General features: G+C 39.7%; 1 protein-coding gene across 1 annotated transcript in view; it reads left to right on the plus strand.

Moving 5' to 3' along the window:
* Positions 1–822: 822 nt before the first annotated feature.
* Positions 823–19,216, plus strand: part of LOC116502524 (ATP-binding cassette sub-family A member 8-B-like) — an 86,512-nt gene continuing 68,118 nt past the window's right edge. The window contains 4 exon segments of the mRNA XM_032208405.1: positions 823–1,004; positions 2,141–2,342; positions 10,806–10,964; positions 11,742–11,842. Of these exon segments, the coding sequence (XP_032064296.1) occupies positions 900–1,004; positions 2,141–2,342; positions 10,806–10,964; positions 11,742–11,842 (567 nt within the window). The 5' untranslated portion in view covers positions 823–899.

The following is a 19,216-nucleotide window of genomic DNA, read 5'->3' on the forward strand; positions in this document are numbered from 1 at the left end:
ATTAAAAACTCAGTTACTCAGAATAATATTTGGATATCAAGGTATCTGTGTTTTAACTTATTAAAAATGATTCTGCTTGATTAACCTCAATCCAACCCCCACAGGAACTTTCATTTAGTTCAGCATACACCTGCATATCATTAAACTGGGTAAGCTTTTGGTGTTTCTTACAAGAGGGTTTTTATTTAATCAGGCAAGCCAATTATTATTATTATTTTCACAGCTGGAGCAATTGTTTTGAACCAAAATCTACACTTAGACATCTGGAAATACTACCAGATAACCATTGATATGAGAACAGTTAGATTTTAACAGACTTTTCCTCACATTTTGATTGTTTCTTCTCACTGCTATCTAGCTAAGGAAGAAAATAATAAAAGCTTGCCCGACTGCTACACTTTATACTCTAGCAGTATAATTTCATCTGCTTAGAGAAATATATTGTATGCAGGCATAGATCATTGCTTCATTCTGTTCAGATGAAATGGTTTACAAGATCTTTCTGGAATATTAGGGATTTTAGTAAGTACAACATTCAAAAATGTGTGAACGGGTTGTTTATTCATAATTAAGAGTGGTTCTGAATAAAGATGTCCTAGAGATTTGGAAAGCTCTTTGGGGCTTGCAAATGGAGAGGAGTATTATGCAAGTATCTGATGATTCCTTTTTTTCTTTCATTGATGTTATAGCTAGTTTAAAAAAAAACCGAAACCTTCTCCAACAGTGTTAGCTGAACTCTCTACCCAGCTCTATTCATCTGTTCATGAAAGACAGAGCATTGTGTAATAAAGAAGGAAGGGGAGGGGAAATGCTGTGTTTAACTTGTGCGTCCACTGCTCAGTGTGCTCAGTGTCAGGATCTCTCTGTAGGTCCCTTTTGGATTTCAAGTGGCCTTTAAAATGCAGAAACCGCACATACGACAAAGAAGTGTGTGTCAACAGACTGCTGCACTCCTATGGAAAAATGTAATGTTGAAGTGGAGAATGAGAATGCAGAGTTTTCAGGCAAGTACACTCCATTGAATGAGGCTTTAAAAGGAGCTCCAGTTCTGCTTGTTTTCTTTTGATATTCTTCCTGCCTTTTTAAAGAGAAGGTCAAGAAAGTGGCTACCATGGAAATAAGACTAGCTCGCTTTGTGTTCATTGCTCTACATCAGGGGTAGTCAACCTTTTTATACCTACTGCCCACTTTTGTATCTCTGTTAGTAGTAAAATTTTCTAACCGCCCACCGGTTCCACAGTAATGGTGATTTTATGAAAACCTAATGAAAATGTTTTTAAATAATGCTATGAAATGTTTTAAAAAGTCAATTAAATTTTAAAAAAGGAAAGTGCTTCAGTATTGGACAAAACCCCTACCGTCCACCCTGAAAGCTGAAACGCCCACTAGCAGGCGGTAGGGACCAGGTTGACTACCATTGATCTACATGGTTATTGAAAGTATTGTTCTGGGATTCTTTAAAGTTATCCATCTGTTTATTCTTTGGTGCCTTCTTTTATTCCAAACAAGAGAGAGTCTAGTTCGAAACAGCTACACAGAAGTGCAAAGTGTCAACGATTTATGGGAAAACATTCTATTTTCTTCCTGCCTTTTTCTGTTTATGCAGATTTTAACATGTGGACAGGCTGAAGGCTACCAAAATTTCAGGAAGTCCTTACAAGGGATCACTTAATGACCAGTCAAAGCTGAAATGGGCTTCAAAAAAGATACTTAACATGCATCCTTGAAATTACAACTACTGCTCACATCCTACTCTCAAGTGATTGTATTTAGGGTGCTTGGCAATGCTCCCATTTATGAGCATTTGCAGTGTCCTGCAGCCATAAGACCACAACTTACAATGTTTCTTGCTGGCAGAAAATGACAAACAATGATCATGGGTTATGCTGGATTTGCTTAATGACTATGTGGTTGCTTAGCAACCACATGAGTTGCTTAATGGCTGTGGTGACTTGCTTTACAACCATCATAAAAATGGTCACAAAATCAAGTCCACTTTCATTAGAGATTTGACGGGCTCAGCCTGGTCATCTTCTACAGTTATCATTCTGAGTTCTTAATGCTGAATATTAATTAGTATTCTCCAACATTATGCTTCTAAGCCAATTGCTGAGATGTATGTCTGATTTGTGGTCTCCAGGAATGGTTCTCCTCCTTGGGTCTTCTCATTGCAATAATAACACTGACAAGCATGATGGAAATCGATCCTCCTCAAGAAGTATCTTTAGCCATCCTTGGGAAACTTTCCTTGAATGCTACTGAACTTAAAATTGCTTATACTCCAAATAACACGTTGGCAAAAGAAATAATGGACAAAATAGAAACAATATCTATTCTGAAAGGTATACCTAGCTTTTCTTTCAATACCAAGTAATGTTTGTTTCCTGCAGAATAATCAATGAGTTATTTTCAAAACAGATTATTAGCTATGAGCATTTTTCTTAGGATTTAAGCATTGTATAAATTATCTAGGTTTTGAAGCGTTGTTTTCCAAGAGTGTTTCTCTATTCCAACTTCACTATGCCAAAAATAAAGCTGAGTGAAGTAGAAAGGGTTCTAAACCCAAATTATACTGTGCTGGGAATATATTTCCGTTTGTAATTGAAACTATGTCTATTCGAAAATATTAATTTGTTTCTTTTAATTACTCTCAAGACTCAAAATTAAAAAGGCAATCAATCAAAGTTTAATGTAATATGAAGCTCACTTGTATGTTTTTTAGCATGTTACATTTTGAACAGGTCCAAACAACAACAGTGGATCCATCAATTGGTTCAAACCATACAGAGAAACAGACAGAAATATTTATTATTGTTTATTTATTAGCATGAATTAGATAACAGTTATAAGTATAGACATTATTATGACTATATGAAATGAATATGAATTCAAGGTAATATTAGGACAGGGACAGTAGGCATGCTGGTGCACTTATGCACGACCCTTACAGACTTCTTAGGAATCAGGTGAGGTCAACAGTAGAGGTTAAAGGTTAAGGTCTGGAGGTTTGGGGAAGAAACCACAGTGTAAGGTAGTGCATTCCAGGGATTTACCACTCTCTGCTGAAGTTGTATTTTCTGCAATCAGAAAAGTTTGGAGTGGTTTACCATAAGTTTGCAACTATTGTGAGCTCGTGTGTTGTTGTGGTTGAAGCTGAAATATTCATTGACAGGTAGGACATTGTAGCAGATAATTTTATGTACTATGCTTAGGTCAGATCAAAGATGGTGAAGTTCTAAATTGTCTAATCCCAAAATTTCAAGTCTGGTGGCATAAGGTATTCTGTTGTGAGCAGAGGAGTAGATGACTCTTCTCGTGAAATATCTCTGGGCTCGCTCAATTATATCAATGTCCAATATGCAGTGCGGGTTCCAGACAGATCAGTGATATTTGAGAATTGGTCTAGCAAATGTTTTGTATGCTCTGGTTAGCAGTACAATATTACCAATGAAGAAGCCATGCAAGACTAGGTTAACAACTCTTAATGCCTTTTTGGCAATGTTATTACAGTGGGCTCTGGCACTTAGATCATTAGATATGAGTACTCGAAGGTCCTTGACAGAGTAAGGGTCATCTACAAGGTCATGTCCACCTTGCAGGCTCCGGAGTCGCAGGACACCAGGAGTACGTCCCGCACGCAGCAGAAGAGTGCCGGTTCCTGCCCAGGCTGTAGCGAGAGCTGTGGAGGTGAAAGGTGAAGAGGGGTGGGGGGTGTTCCAAGAGGGTCCCTCCTCTTTTGGAACTCCGCAAGCCAGGCCCGCAGCAGCAAGAGGCTTCGCTCCACTTCTATCCCCCCCCTCCGGTCCAGAGAAGCCGGCTGTGGGCGAGTCTCCGCAGCCCCGGTTCCGTCTCCAAGCAGCCCCGGGAGGAAACGGGCCAGCCCTGCTTCCCTCCCCGGACTTTCCGGCAGCGGAGGACCCGCATTCTGCTCCCCCTTCCAAGCCCCGAGTGGCCAGCCTCGGCTCCCGCTGCTTTCTTCCAGAGCTCCGGCAGGACTGCCGAGGAGGAGCCCAGACAAGGCTGGAGCGAGAGCCACAGAGGCGAAAGGCTGGCCTCTTGGGGCTTGGAAGAGGGAGTGGAATGCGGGTCCTCCACTGCCGGAAAGTCCGGGGATGGAAGCGGGACTGGCCCGTTTCCTCCTGGGGCTGCTTGGAGAGAGAACCGGGGCTGCGGAGACTTGCCCGTGGCCGGCTTCTCTGGAGCGGAGGGGGGGATAGAAACGGAGCGGAGCCTCTTGCCGCTGTGGGCCTGGCTTGCAGAGTGCCAAAAGGGGAGGGGCCCTCTTGGAACACCCCCCACCCCTCTTCACCTTTCGACTCCACAGCTCTCGCTCCAGCCTGGGCAGGAAACAGCGCTCTTCTGCTGCGGGCAGGATGTACTCCTGGTGGCTTGCGGCTGCGGCGCCTGCAACGTGGAAGTGTTTGCCCTGTGGGGCAGGCAAAAGCCGAAAGAAAGCACCCCACCGTTTCTGTCTGACATAGAGGTGCCCCACAGCTGGGTCGGACATAGCTGCGGGGCATGGGACACCTCTATTTTGGACATAGCTGCTGCGGGTGGGGGGGAACCGCTTTCTTTCTTTTTGCCTCACCAGCCATAAGCTTCATAGCATGTCACTGCTGACACATAGTCAAGGTCTTTTTGAAGGGTTGCAGCATTGTTGGTGGTGTTAGATAGTTTTACATCATCAGTGAAGAGAATGCAGCTGCTTATAATATGATTGCAGAGGCCATTTATATAAAGTATAAAGAGTGTGGGTCCTAAAATGCTACCTTGGGGGACACCGCTATTAACAGCTACAGGGTTTGATAGGGCATTTCCTATTTTGACTACTTTTTGCCTGTTTGATAGTAATGCAGGTTACCTTATTCAGGGAACCAGAGATGCCATCAGATTTTAGTTTTAAAAGTAGTTTGTCGTGTACTATTGAATCAAAGACTTTACAAAAGTCTATATTAATTTGCTTTACCTTGGTCGAGTTGTGAAGTCCATATGTTTTCACAGTGTAAGAATTGCAGATTGCAGGACACATTTTTCCTGAAACTAAATTGTTTATTAGAGAGCAGGTTGTTTATTTCTAAGTAGAGGGTAATGGTTTGGTTTATGATTGATTCCATGACTTTGGAGGTGACACAACATAATGAGTTTGTAATTTTCAACTAGGATGGGATCACCGTTTTTGAAGATAGGCATGACTGTGGCTAGTGACCATGTTAGGAAGGAGCTGGTTCTGAAAGATATTTCATAGATTATGCCAAGAGGTTTTGCTAAGGTGGTTGTGGTTTTTTTTAAAGAAGTATGCATAGCAGGGCCAATAAATAGAGATGGTTTTAGGGTGCATAGTGCCTTTTCAACAGGATCTTTTGTAAAATCTAAATGTAGTAGATCATTGTAATTGGTTGTGGTACGATTGGGAAATGTGGGACATGAGCTATGCTGTTTACAAAGACTGAACTGAAGAATGAGTTGAAGAGGTTGGCCTTAGTGGTTTCATCTTTACAGTCTTTCCTGTTTGGCTCTTTTAGTGGTGGGATGGATCTTGAGTCTTTACGTTTGTTGTTTACAAAATTATAGAAGGAGTGGGTGGATTTCATGTGTAGTAGGTTTTCCTCTTGTTTTCTGTGATAACTGATGCATTCTGCCTTTATCTGTCGGCATAAAGTTTTGTAGCGATTTTTGAAATTAGCTACGTAGACAGTTTTGTTTTTGTGCCAAAGAGGGGGGGGGGGTTGACCAAAGCTTCCTTATTGTTATTGGTAATTTGTTTTCTCTAGTTTTGGTGATTATTAGAGGTACATATAGTTTGATTATTCTTTTGATTTTGTGCAAAAAAATGTTATAATGGTCTTTGGACATGTTGCAGCCAGTGAACAGAGTTTGCCAATCAAGGGATGAGAGGTCATCAGTTATGAGATCATAGTTGACTTTTCTAAAGTTATACTTTGGGATTCTGTCATATTATCATCTTTGTAAGGACATAAATTGAGACAAAAGTCAATCATGCTATGATCACTGTTGGAAAAAAGTTCATTTATTTGTAGACCATTTATTTGCAGAAGATGAAATCTAGGCAGCTGTTGAGTCTAGTGTTGTTTGTAACTAGTTGATCCAATCCCAGATTAGTAACGGCATTGTACATGATTGTATGTACTGGTTCGGTTGTATATTTGTTTAGCGTCCAATTAATAAGAAGTAGATTGAGGTCACCAAGAAAGATAAGAAGGTGTGGGCAAGCGGTTGCCCATGTTAGTAGTGAAGTTAGTTTGTTCACATGTACAAGATCATAATCAGGGTGTGTGTAACAAAGTAAGAAGCAAAATGTGGTGTTTAGGGATGACTCACAGATGATTGTCTCAGGAAGTGCAAGTTCCTGTGTAATTGAATGTTTTTTAGATTAAGGGATTTTTATAGAAGATAGCAACTCCACCCCCTCTACGGATTTCATGGTCATACCGGTAAACATGATAGTCTCTTATTGTGATAGTGGAGTCTGGGAGTGCTGAATTCAACCACGTTTCACAGACAATGTCAAATATACCTGAATTTAGTAAGAGGAGGAATTCTGGTATTTTGTTTACAAGACTTCTTGAGTTAAGTAGCTTGCATTTAAGGTCTGGTGGATTTTGAGGAAGTTAGGGGCGTGCATGCCTAGTATTGGTTGTTGGGTGGTGGTTGTTGAGATGTGGAACATTGTTCTTACTTTTAATGCAGTCAGCGCAGTAGTCACTGTATAAGTCAGTTTCTCCCTTTTCTTGGCATGTTTTGAGTTCAGCGTATACTTCACAAGAGTGAACTCGTTGTAGTGTGGATAGGCCAGACCTTGAGTGGAGTTTGTTATAGTTGGAGTTTCTTCTGGCAATTGAGTCGATAGTATGTATGAATTTGCGTTTGCTGGTCTCATCTTTGCAGATGTCTCTGCAGAAGCATAGAGCCACTGAGCCATCACCATAGTTGAACCATTGCAGGAAATGTTGATGATTTCCTCAGGGGAGATGGTTGGTGTCTGACATTTGCTGAAGATGTTGTGTACCTTTGTAATATCATCAGTTTCATTGATGTCCTCAAGACCAAATAAAATAGCATTGGGACATTTTTGTTCTCATTCAATGGCATCTTTGTTTAATAAGGAAATGTTATTTGCTTGGGAGGTGGCTGGTTGTGTTTGTGGTTGAGGTTGTTGAATTGGGATAAGATTTTGATTTGGTTGAGGTTATTGAATTGGAATAAAATTTTGAGTTGCTGGATGTTCACTTGTTTGAGTTGAATTCTTGCTTTCAAGAGATGCTAAACATGTTTCTATGTTGTTAAGGGATGATAGTAAACATGTTTCTGTGTTGTAAAGAGTGATAGTCTTGGTGTCTATCCTATCAAACAATTTGTCTAAATTGGGTTTACATGATGGGCAGAGATGAATAAGTGGATTTGGGGGTGTTTGTAGGAATTGGACTAATTTATTGGTAAATCCCAGGCATATGTGGTGGGCATACTAGTTACATAGGCAGCATTTAATAGTATTCTCATTCTCCTTGAAGGAATCTGTACATAGAAAGCATTTGAAGGTATCATTTGTGTCATTAGTAGAGATGTCTATCTTTTTGATTGGTTGTTTGCTTGGAGTTTTTTCTTGGCATGGTAGATTTGTGTTATAGGTACGTAGTTGAGTACCTAATATTTGCTGGTATTCAATGTTGAGTTAATTAATCTCTTTTTTGTGTTGTTATCTAATGTTGAATTGATTGATCTCTTATTTGCTTGATGATTAATCATGCAATCAATCAGTTAAACATTAAATATGCTAATAAGTTAAACATTAAACCAGTAATTATGGTAATCAGTGCTATGCTGATCAATAGCACTAACTAATCAATGTAATGGATGCTCAATTAATTAATATATGCTCAATAAATTAGCCAATGCTGTAATATTCATAGTAATTAATCAATCAATCAGCAATAGGTCTGTTGCTCTAATAAATTACACTAATCTATTAAGTAACTGGACAATTAATTAATCAGCTACAAAATCAATTAAATAAACAGTACAATATTACAAATTCTGTCATTTAAACAATGGGTAATGATGAAAGGGTTTTGTAGCATAAAAGGGTTTTGGAGTAATTGGCTTTAACTTCCTCGTGTAACTTCTGCTGTCCATTATGTTTTGTTAGAGTATCTTTGATGCTGAGAATTCAAATCCAATCTGGTTTAAAATGGTGGAGGATTGAAATTCAATTCGGTAGGAACTAAAAGGAGATTTGATTTAAATGATTTTTTATTTTATTTTATTTATAAATTGGTTTAAAATTAATTTTTTAAACACACCATCTAATTGATTTTTTTAACACACCAATTCCGGTGGGAGTTTGAAGGATTTATTTCACATGAATTTCAGTGGGAGTTTAAAGATGATCTATCAGAGGGATTTTTTGCCCTATGATTGGAATGATTTTTGCCTCACTCATTTTGGCTCAGGAGCGTTCCAGTGCCTTGGCAATCAGGGACAATCAGGTGCTTCTCACGGGGCATCACAGGGCATCACAGAGCCTCTCGGAGATTCGGTGCGGTCAGGGATCAATTAGGTTCTGGAGTGTTATGGTGCTTCGGCTTTAGTTTAGGCGCGTTTTGGCGCTTCGGCAATCTCGGGCACTCCTCACGGAGCCAATCTCGAACACTTCTCAGGGAGCCTCACGGAGCGATCACAGCTATCAGGCACTCCTGTACGCCAACATTTTGGCGATCAAGAGTGCTCCAGAGCTTCCCAGTGATTTTCTTACTTACAGAGAAAATTCTTATGCAAGCAGGGATGCGATGAGTGAGTGAGGTAAAGATATGGTGGGCGCTTCCAAGCAAGAGCCTCACCTTCCTACCTGAACGCCACCATCTTGGGAAGTTTACATATACACGCTGCCTTTCAGATCTCTGGAGGGCTGAATGGATAGTGTTTGAGAACCAAATTGTAGATATCTGCAGAGGGGTTGCAAGAGACGGCAAGTTACAACGTGTGTTGTGTTTCAAATTCCATCTCTGACAGGTAGTCCTTGAGTTACAACTGTTGGTTTAGTGACCATGTGAAGTTACAATGACACTGAAAAAGGAGATTTATGACCATTTTTCACACTTATGACCATTGCAGCAACTACCTGGTCACATGATTAAAGTATGGCTGCTTGGCAACTGGCATGTATTTATGATGGTTGCAGGGGTCATGTGATCCCCTTTTGTGACCTTCTGAGAAACAAGGCAATGGAGGAACCAGATTTACTTAACAGCCGTGTTACTAACTTAACAACTGCAGCGATGCACTTAACAACTGTGGCAAAGAAGGTCGTAAAATGGCCATAACTCATTTAACAACTGTTTTGCTTAGCAATTGAACTGTTGGGCTCAATTGTGGTCATAAGTCAAGGACTACCTGTATATACTTGTATGGAACACTGATTCAAACATGAAAGCGTGGACCTTGCATAGTGGTATGTAGTATTTTTACATGTTAGTGTTATTGTCAACTTGAAACCGAACCTGGCAGAAGGCAAACGTGGCTAGAATACCTGGCTAGACATAACACAGAACTCTCCCATGGGAACCAAGGTCATCTCCACAAGTGTCAGATGAAGATGGAGAGGAGTGCCTAAATGGTCAATGTGACCTGTGACACTTGGGGAGGGAATCATTTACTCTTTTAATCTTACTGAAGCAGCGGGAAACATTTAGAGTTGGTTTTGCCTTTAATCGTGCCAAAATGATGTACTCAAGAAAGAAGTTCTTTGAGGAAGATTCCAGTCTCAGAGTTCTGATTTGTTTGGGTTTGTTAGTCGGAACCTTGATAGTTATTTTGGCATTATTGTGTGAAGCAAATTGCCTTTTCGCTCCCAAGTTTCCATTTGCCTATCTGTAGTCTATTCTTTGTTAAATACAGGTTCTCATTTAGCAACTGCCACACTTAGCAATGGTTTGTACTTATGATGATGATGATGATGATGAAAATGTAACTATTTCTCAGCCTTACTTAGAAACACCTCTTGAGGCTCTCTGCACATTGTCTTCAACTACCAGATATCTCAATCACATAACAACCCCCAAATTCAGAAGGGCCTTTTCTTCTGCCCAGAGTTCCCCAACTTTTCTGCTTTTGCGTGTGCATGCACACAGCTCCATTTGCACGAGCGGCATGCACATACACCTGCCGCTTGCACAAATGGAATGGAGCATTGCTGCATGCGCTCACCTGTTGTTCAAGCAAGGGGGAAAGTGCTCATGTCTTCTAGTCCGACCTCCTGATCAATTCCACTGAATTGTTCTGTCAGGAAGTTTCTCCTTAGTTCTAGGTTGGTTCTCTCCCTAATTAGGTTCCATCCATTGTCCTCTATTATCCCAGGAGCACGGCGGGACATATTGTTTCCATTTTTTTAATTAAATACCCAGGTCATTCAAATTACTTTTATTCTAAAATGCTATTCTTGGATCATTCTGACTCCATCTTTCTGTTTAAGTACTGTTAAGTAATCTGCTATTTAAACTGTAGGGTCTAACCCCTCTTAGATATTTCAGATATTTTAAAACATTTATATATTATATATACACATTTTTAAAATTTTACTTTCATTAATTGTATCTTACATGCTGGTCTATGACCAAATAAAAACTTGATTGATTGGTTGGTTGAATACTTTTGCCAAGTCCTGCCCTTTGGGATATCTTCATGGAATGTTATAGATTGTTGCACTTAATCAAACATCTAGACAATGAGACATTTTTTCTGTGTCACTCCTCCATGTGATTATACATATTAACCAGATTTCTGTGCTAAAGGTGTAGAGACAGAAGCTATGAAAGATGAAAAATCCATGGAAGCTGCACAAATGGAAGAAATAGACATGATTGGAGTTGTATTTCAAGATGAAGTCTCATATCGACTCCGATTCCCTTTATATAAACTGGTTTCCCCAAATGAATATTTTGGAAAGACAGGTAATTTATGATGTTTGTGTTCTTATGCTCCAGTTTCCAAATATTTATATGTCTACTGGAAAGTTAGATGCAGATTTGGGCTTTTGCATTTCTTTAGTCTTACATGTCATTAATATAACATATGAAATGGACTTCCTTCTTTATATCAGTTGAACAGATACCTATTTAAATAATATAATTTTTTTTAATGAGATTGTAACATGGCCCCCACTGCAAATGACAGCATCTAGATGACCTTGGCAGAGATGGGTTCCTACTGGTTCTGTATGGTTTGGCTGAACCAGTAGGGGTTTGCCATCCTGAGTTGCTGGAACCGGCAGTGACTCAGGCCTGCCATGCTTCCGAACCAGTTTCCCAGTGAGTGTGGCATATATTTTTCCTATTTTTTAAATGATCTGTGCATGGGCAGACCTATTTATGGGCAACTGCGCAAGCGCATGTGAGCAAAGTGAGTGCACCTGTGCAAAATTGGGCGCACACCAAACTGGCAATAATGCCGGCAGCAAATCACCTCTGAACCTTGGTCATCTTGATAAAACTGTTGTAATTTAAAACTTTAATTATATTAATTATAAAATTAATTTAATTTTATTATATTAATTTAATTATAAAAATTATACACATATAAAAAACAAAAAACAATCAGTTTGAGTTAATGTGCCATGCCCATTGTTTCCAGTTTAATATATCATAATGAATGTCTAGCCCTATTAATATAGTATTAAATAAATTTTATGCATAATAAAGTAGCATTCTTTTTTTATTTGTCTTTTGTAGATTACTGTTACAACTTTTCATCATCTGATTGTTCAAATCCAAGCTATTGGTATGGAGGCTTTATAGCTTTGCAATCTAGCATTGATAGTGCACTTATTGAAGTAAGTGGGATCACTTTAATGTATTTATATTGGTAAATTATATACATAGGCTGGTTGTTATTACCTTCTTCAGAGAGATTATTGTACATTGATTGAATTTTTATATCAACTGGTATACTTTTTTTGTTGTTATTGTTGTCCACTAGTTCCCATAACAATTAGTCCATGAAGGTGCAATCTTCATATGTCTGAGTGGCCCATAGCTGTAATACAGATTTTATATTCTTGACAAAGGGCAGAGACCTAACTTTAATAAGGAAGGAAGAGCCAACTGCAGGTACAGATAGTCCTTATTTAGTGACTACAATTGGGATCAGCAACTTGGTTAACAAGTGAAGTGGTCGCTATGTGAAACATCATGGTTTTATCGTTTTACTTCAGCTTCCCTTTGTTTTTTAGAGACATGAAGTTCATGAATGTGAGGATTGGCCGCAGAGCTTTTTCATGGTTGTTATTGTGAATGGTTGCTAAGAGGCAATGGCTAAATGAGGACTACCTATACTTTTTTCCAGTCTTTTTAGATAAAAGTCAGAATTAGCCTCTCGGTCTTATTCTTCAACTTTCTTGCTCTTAGCCATTGCTAGGTGCTGTTCTCTGCTCAGTTTTGTTTGCCTGTGTCTATTTGTGAAACAATTCCCCCTCAATCCCATCCTTTGCTTCTTACTGGAATAGGACAGTGGATGTTGCAATCACATAATATTTAGAAATCACCAGAAGAACCCTTCATTAGACAGCAGACTACTCAGTCTCCTACAGGGGCTAGTAATTATATTTTGCTGCGAAAGGTCATACATTATCATTGTTACCATAAACAAGAACATTTTACATAGCTTTATGAAGGTGGTGTTTTGTAGACGTGTAACAGGAAAAAGAAAAAGAAAAGGGAGGCAAGAGAAATAAAGGAAAGCAATGAACCAAAAAGTAATTTTTTGACTGGACAAACTTGGGCTGAATTAAAATTCAGCCTCCTTCAAGCTGAGCTTGAGGCCTAGTCCCTTTAGTCACATACTCATTTATAGCTTTCTTCAAAACAATATCATTGCTACCTTCTGAGACACCTTTTACCATTTCTTTATTTCTTTTTTTCTTTTTATTCATAAACATTTTGAATACAGTGTATTGTCAGGGTATATCATTTATGAAAGAAAAATGAAAAAAAGACAGTAAAATAGTAACACATACACTGGTAAAAATAGTAATAATATAACAAAATGGTTTTGCCTAAGTTTCTTTTTATATTAGCTTGTTTATAATTCTCTTGAATGTATTAGTGTATTTATAACTATAGACCATCTTTATATTTAGTTCATACATATCAATAATCTTTCTTTGTCTATTTTCTACCTCTTATCTCTAACCACTGATAAAATCTATTCCATATCAAGTAATATTCTATATCATCTTTATCTTTTATTTTTAGTCAGTCTGTCCATCTCCGCGCAATCTATTACATCCTCATCTGGTGGAATATTCTCATTCTTCCCGTATTTTGCATATGTAATCCTTGCTGCTGTCAGTACATGCAAAACTAGATACCATAGCCCCCCCCCCAAGAGCATGGAAATGCATCTTATACACCGAATAGAGCCATTTTTGGCCTCCCAAAGCCCCGCCACTGCACCCCATTTTTGCTAAAAGTGGGCCATTTTTTAAACAAAAACGGAGGCTTTTTGCCTTCCCTCAGCCCCCAGCAGCCCTCTGCAGCTTCAGTAGGGCTGGGGCAAGGCAAAAATACTCCCACTTTTGTGAAAAACAGCCGTAAAATGGGACATTTTTTGCAAAAGCAGAGGCCTTTTTGCCTTCCCTCAGCCCCTGGCAGTCTTCAGCTGGCTTCAACAAGGCAAAAACATTTTTCTTACTTACCTCTTTGGACTCTTGGTGTGTCTTATACACCAGTGCGTCTTATAGTCCGAAAAATACAGTATCATAACCTTCCGGCATCATACCAAACAGAAATACTTCTGGTTTCAGGTCCAACCAGTTATGTATTTTCTTTCTTGTTTACATGCAAGTCCACCACATATGATAGTGAGTACCTGGGGTCTGATTGCATTTCCAGCATTTGGCAGACAGATAACTGAATATTTTTGCCAATCTTACCAATGGTAGGTGCCACCCGTAACACATTTTATAAAGATTTTCTTTATAAGCCATTGCCATTGTCAATTTAAAGTCCCTCTCCCAAAGTTTTTACCATTTCTCTAATTCTATGATAAAGTAGAATAAAATATGAATTAAAATATAAGAATGAAGATGTGGCATAAAAGGGACAGTTAGAACCTTGCTTTAAGGGACAAGAAAATGTCATCAGCCTCTAACCACAAGATGTTCTAGCCAACGTCCCTATGTCAAAAGTCCAAACCACAAGGTTCAAATAAAGTTTGTTAATGACACGTAGTCTGTACCAGAGGAGAAGTAAGACCCCCATCTACTTACAAGGCTTTCCCCCCAAAATAACCAATAAGAAATGAGTTAAATGTTTCTGTGTTGCGCTGCTTTTGAGAATATATAAGAATGTGTGCTTCGATAATGAAGGTTGTTCAGAATTTGCAATGTTAGCCATTTTGCTAGCTTTCTGAACCTGGCTACCAAATAAACTTTTCCTGTATCCTGAGAAGTCTAAAGACTGTCATTTTCTGCAACAATTCTGGCGACCGCAGCAGGACTTAGAGAGATATTTCGCTGAGGACAGAACAGACTGACCGGTGCCCTATCGAGGCCGTCTCACCCATCTTCAGGTGCCGACGGAGACCTTTCTCCGGGAGAGGGCTGACTACCTCTCCTGGGCATTCGGAGGACACCACCGATCCAAGAATCTGACCAGGATCAGGACAAGTTAATAAAAATTACGCCAGCTGAAAGAGAAGATGCCTGCAAGCAAGTATCAAAAGAATTGTAGACCCACTCGGTTAGGAATGGAAGAAGGGGCCCGATCACCCCCCTGAGCCTGGGATAGCATCCCTTCCAAACGGAACCGGCATATCCTAATGAGGCTCTAGGTTTGTGTGGGACGTTAATCTGCTGCAGTTCCTGTTGGTGACCGTGAGCTCCGGGACCACAGGTCAGCAGAAAGTGTGTTAGAAATAGAACATGGGAGGAGGGAGCGTTCCTTGAACACCTATTCAGTGCATGTTGAAAAACTTCAAGAGAGCTTTTAGTGGAGATTATGGAGATCCCAAACCCAACCCTGGGGAGCTAAAAAGATTCTGTGAGAATGAATTGCCCACCTTTAATGTAGAATGGAAACCTGAAGGCACTTTTAATCCAGACATCATTTCAAAAGTACAACAGATTATAACCGATGCTAAAACTGGTCACCCAGATCAATATCAGTATATTGACTAGTGGCAGATATCAGTGCAACAAAATCCTGACTGGCTCCATAAATGTAAAAAGGAAGCTGTAAAGGTTTGTGTGGCCCAAATAAAAGGAAATGGCAAAAGCAAGGTCACAATGAATCACGCTGAGAAAAAGTCTCTCCTCCAAACTGCGCCTGATGAAGAAGGCCCACTCCATATGCCCCTCTTTATCACCCAAGGCAACCTTCAAATGCTGGCAGTGGAATTAACCAAGGGGCAGTAGGAGAAAGTGACCAGGGAGAAAGACAAAAATTGGGTAGACACCTTACCCTTAGCCCTTTGGTCTGTAAGATGTACTCCGCATAAAGGACTCAAACTGTCCCCTTTTGAAATGATGTTTGGACAGCCACCAGTAATAAGTTGTAATTTGAAAAATCATGGAGGGAACCTGGGACAGCTGGGGGCCTCATGGGTGAATCAAATGGTGGGAGAATTAAATAAGCAAGTACAAGAAATCCAACAATATTGTGTTTCCCTTACCCCACTATTTTTAACAAATTCCAATCATAATATTCAGGTGGGGGACAGAGTGTGGGTAAAACACTGGAAAGGGGAGAACTTGAAACCTAGATGGAAGGGCCTGTATACTGTAGTTATGTGTTCTCCACTTGCAGTAAGAGTTTTAGAATCCAAGACTTGGATTCATTGGACCCGCATTAAACCAGCCACTGAAGAATACTGGGAGGCTGACTTGGACGAATCCAGTCCCTGAGTAGTACGCTTAAAGAAACGCCTCCTATAAGCTTCTCTACTGCAATGGGTAGCTCTTATGGGGTTAGAAGAAGCCCTACTGAAACCACAACCGGAAGCTGGTTTCTTGACGTATGGCTGAAGAATTGAAGGAAAACAATGTTTGACTTATCAGTTGCAAGATGAATTAGAGAACTTGAGCACCTGTCAGGATATGGCAGTGCAAGCTTTTATATCTGTAGCCACCATATCCTTTACTTTTGTAAGTTTGATTATCCTTATTATAATTTGTTGTGTGATTCTAGCAAATAAGATTTGGTCTTGTGGAGAGCCAGAAGCTGACGCTGTAACCCTCCAAACCATATATAATCCTTACCCTCTCCCTGATGTGGTGAATCTATAGGCAAAAGGGAACTGTGTAAAAGGAAATCTTGTGTAAGGGATAATTATGAGTTGTTTGTGGCTTTAGCTGTTGTTGGCAAAAGGCATGCTAAATGATAACTTCCTGACTATTAACTCCCCATGTTGCAAAAATACCCAAGAAATGCCCTTAGCTCTTGAAGAAGGATCTGAGGATGTCAAAAATCCTGGAGAACAAGATAAAAACCCATTACAGGGTGGGGCACAGGTCCGCTCCCATCAGCAGCGCATTATTTATGCTTGGGGATGAAACCACAAGCCAATTCCAACACTTCCAGCCAACTATTTGACAAACCCTGTAAGAAAAAGGGCAAAGCCTAGGGAAAACAGACCCCTGCAACAGTTAAGATAAGGGAATCACATGTTAAGAGTGTTGGAATTAGGACAAAGCTTAATGAGTGTGACCCTGCCCTGGGTCAGAAATGCTGGTTGTGTTTGTCAGCCGGACCTTCATCTTATCATGCGGTGCCAGTTGAGTCAGATCTTTGGGAAAAGACCAGAGCTACGATAGTCTTTGACAAGGGAGGTAGATGGGAAATTAAAACGGCAGAAGCCCAGCTACATGGCGATCTGTATGACGCGCTAAAAGACTGGGGATGAGCCGTCTTCCCATCATTGGACCCATAGCAGTTGGTGTAGAAATTATAGGGTCACCCTGCTTGTGCATCAAACAATATCAGGAACCTGGCATTCCTGTGGGGTCACTATCAGAGGAACAATGCTCATCTGAAATGTACCTTGCCCCCAGGAAAACCCTTGTAGATGTAAAAATGACTCACAGCATGTCTCCCTCTGCTCAAAAGCACTTCCAACAGAAAGTCACTTTCTCGCTCCCACCTCCACTTGTTTTTAACCAATAGGAGGGGAATCTGACCACTGGAAGCTGCCCACGGCCATTCTAACCACCCCGACTTCTCATTAGGCTTTCAATACAATCCATTATGGGAGTTTGTGTTTACTTTCCTCCTGGAAATGCAAGTTCCTAATATCTCTTCGAAGGGCCAGTCCTCAGGAATAAGCTAATGGACCCTAATCAAGAAGTTCCATTACAGCCCCTGACTGGTATGTTCCTAGCAGGAACTTTACAAATCTGGACTAATGAAAGGAATCCTCGAGCCCATGCCTTCCCCATGAACATCAGCGTATGTGTAGGAGAAAATGTAGTTTTCTTTCTATGTGGGAGAAATGCCTATCTATGCTTGCCCACTAATTGGACTGGCACATGCACCCTAGTACACCTCCTCCCCAAAATGGAGGTGGTAAGTGGGGAACAGGCCCTCACTGTACCCCTCATGGGACATGTCCAGAAAAGAGTGCCACTCCTAATTCCACTATTAGCAATCTTGGGAATAGGGACAGCAGTTGGAACAGGTGTAAGTGGAATGACCCATTCAATTACATAGTTCAGGCAACTGTCGGAAGAATTGCAAGAAAGCCTGAACCAAATTTCTGGCACCTTAGTTGAAGTCCAGGACCAGATAGATTCCTTGGCAGCCATGGTATTACAGAACCAGCATCCCATAGATCTTTTAACTGCTGAAAAGGGTGGGCTATGTGTATTCCTGGGAGAAGATTGTTGTTTCTATATGAATAGATCAGGAGCAGTCCGGGGGGGGGGGGAATCCAAAAACTACGAGATCAAGCTTCCTCTATTGGTCAAAAAGTACAAGGAACAGATGTGTGATTCTTTTGGCTACTGGGAACAGGTTGGATTAAGCAAATGCTATTTCTTTTATTATGTGGAATTGCAAGTTTAGCCTTGCATAATACCTTTGCTTAAACAACTAGTTAGATCTGTAAAAGAAATACAGGCTGAAAAGGAGTTAATGTTAATGGAAAGCCTAATCCCACGTACCCTCAAGGAAGATGAAGTTTCAGATACTAGCTTGTATATTCAAATTGCACTCTTAGAAGTAGAGAAAGTGATTCCGGAAGATAAGCTCTAAGATGTATGTTGCTTGTATCCTTGCTTTTTTGCTATTATGTATCCTGCATGCTTATATTGTTAATCTAACAGGCTAGACTCAATTGTTGGCATTAATAAAGTCTAGAAGTGTAACCAAAAATTTTTGCCCATACAATCATTGTTTCTTTGATTTGTTCCTCTTCCATTTTATAGCTCAATAGATAATTATATTTTTAAATCAGTTTTTCATCTGTCCCTAATAGGATCTTATCAAGTGTTGTTGGTTCTTTATAAAGATCTATTTTTTTTACATCTTTCTTGTATCTTGCTTGAATCTGCAAATTTGGCCACCAGACTAAATCCACCCCTTGGTTTTGTAATTGTTGCCTAGTTTTAAGTTCACAATTCTCATTTAAAATGTCTTTATAGAATACATTTTTTTCCAAGTCGATAAAATTTGGATATATCAGTGGTTTCATTGTGGAGAACCATATTGGTACTTTCATATAGTTTTGTACTTTATTTTTTTCCCATATATGAAGCAAAGCACTTCTCACATAATGCTTTTGAAAATATTTATGCACCGTACTCCTTCCGTACCATAGGAAAGCATGCCATCCTAGTTGGAGATCATGTCCCTCTAATAATAGTAATCTTCTGTGTTTCAAGTTTATCCAATCTTTTACCCATATGAGTACTCATGATAGTATAGCTCCCAGTCTGGTAGTCCAAAGCCGTCATCGCTTTTAGAATCCTGTAGCATTTTCAATTTTATTCTTTTTTTTTTTTTTTTTTGCTTTGCCATATATACTTCAAGATTATTCTATTTAGTTCTCAGAAATATTTTTTCTCTAATTTTATCAGTATCGTTTGGAAAAGGAAAAGTAATTTTGATAGTGTATTCATTTCTATGTAGACTATTCTGCCTATCAGAGATAATTGTAGGTTCCTCCACCTTTCCAGGACCAGCTTAATTTGTTGCTTTAGTTTTATATAGTT

This window comes from Thamnophis elegans, chromosome 2 (genome assembly GCF_009769535.1).
Source record: "Thamnophis elegans isolate rThaEle1 chromosome 2, rThaEle1.pri, whole genome shotgun sequence".
Classification (NCBI taxonomy): domain Eukaryota; kingdom Metazoa; phylum Chordata; class Lepidosauria; order Squamata; family Colubridae; genus Thamnophis; species Thamnophis elegans.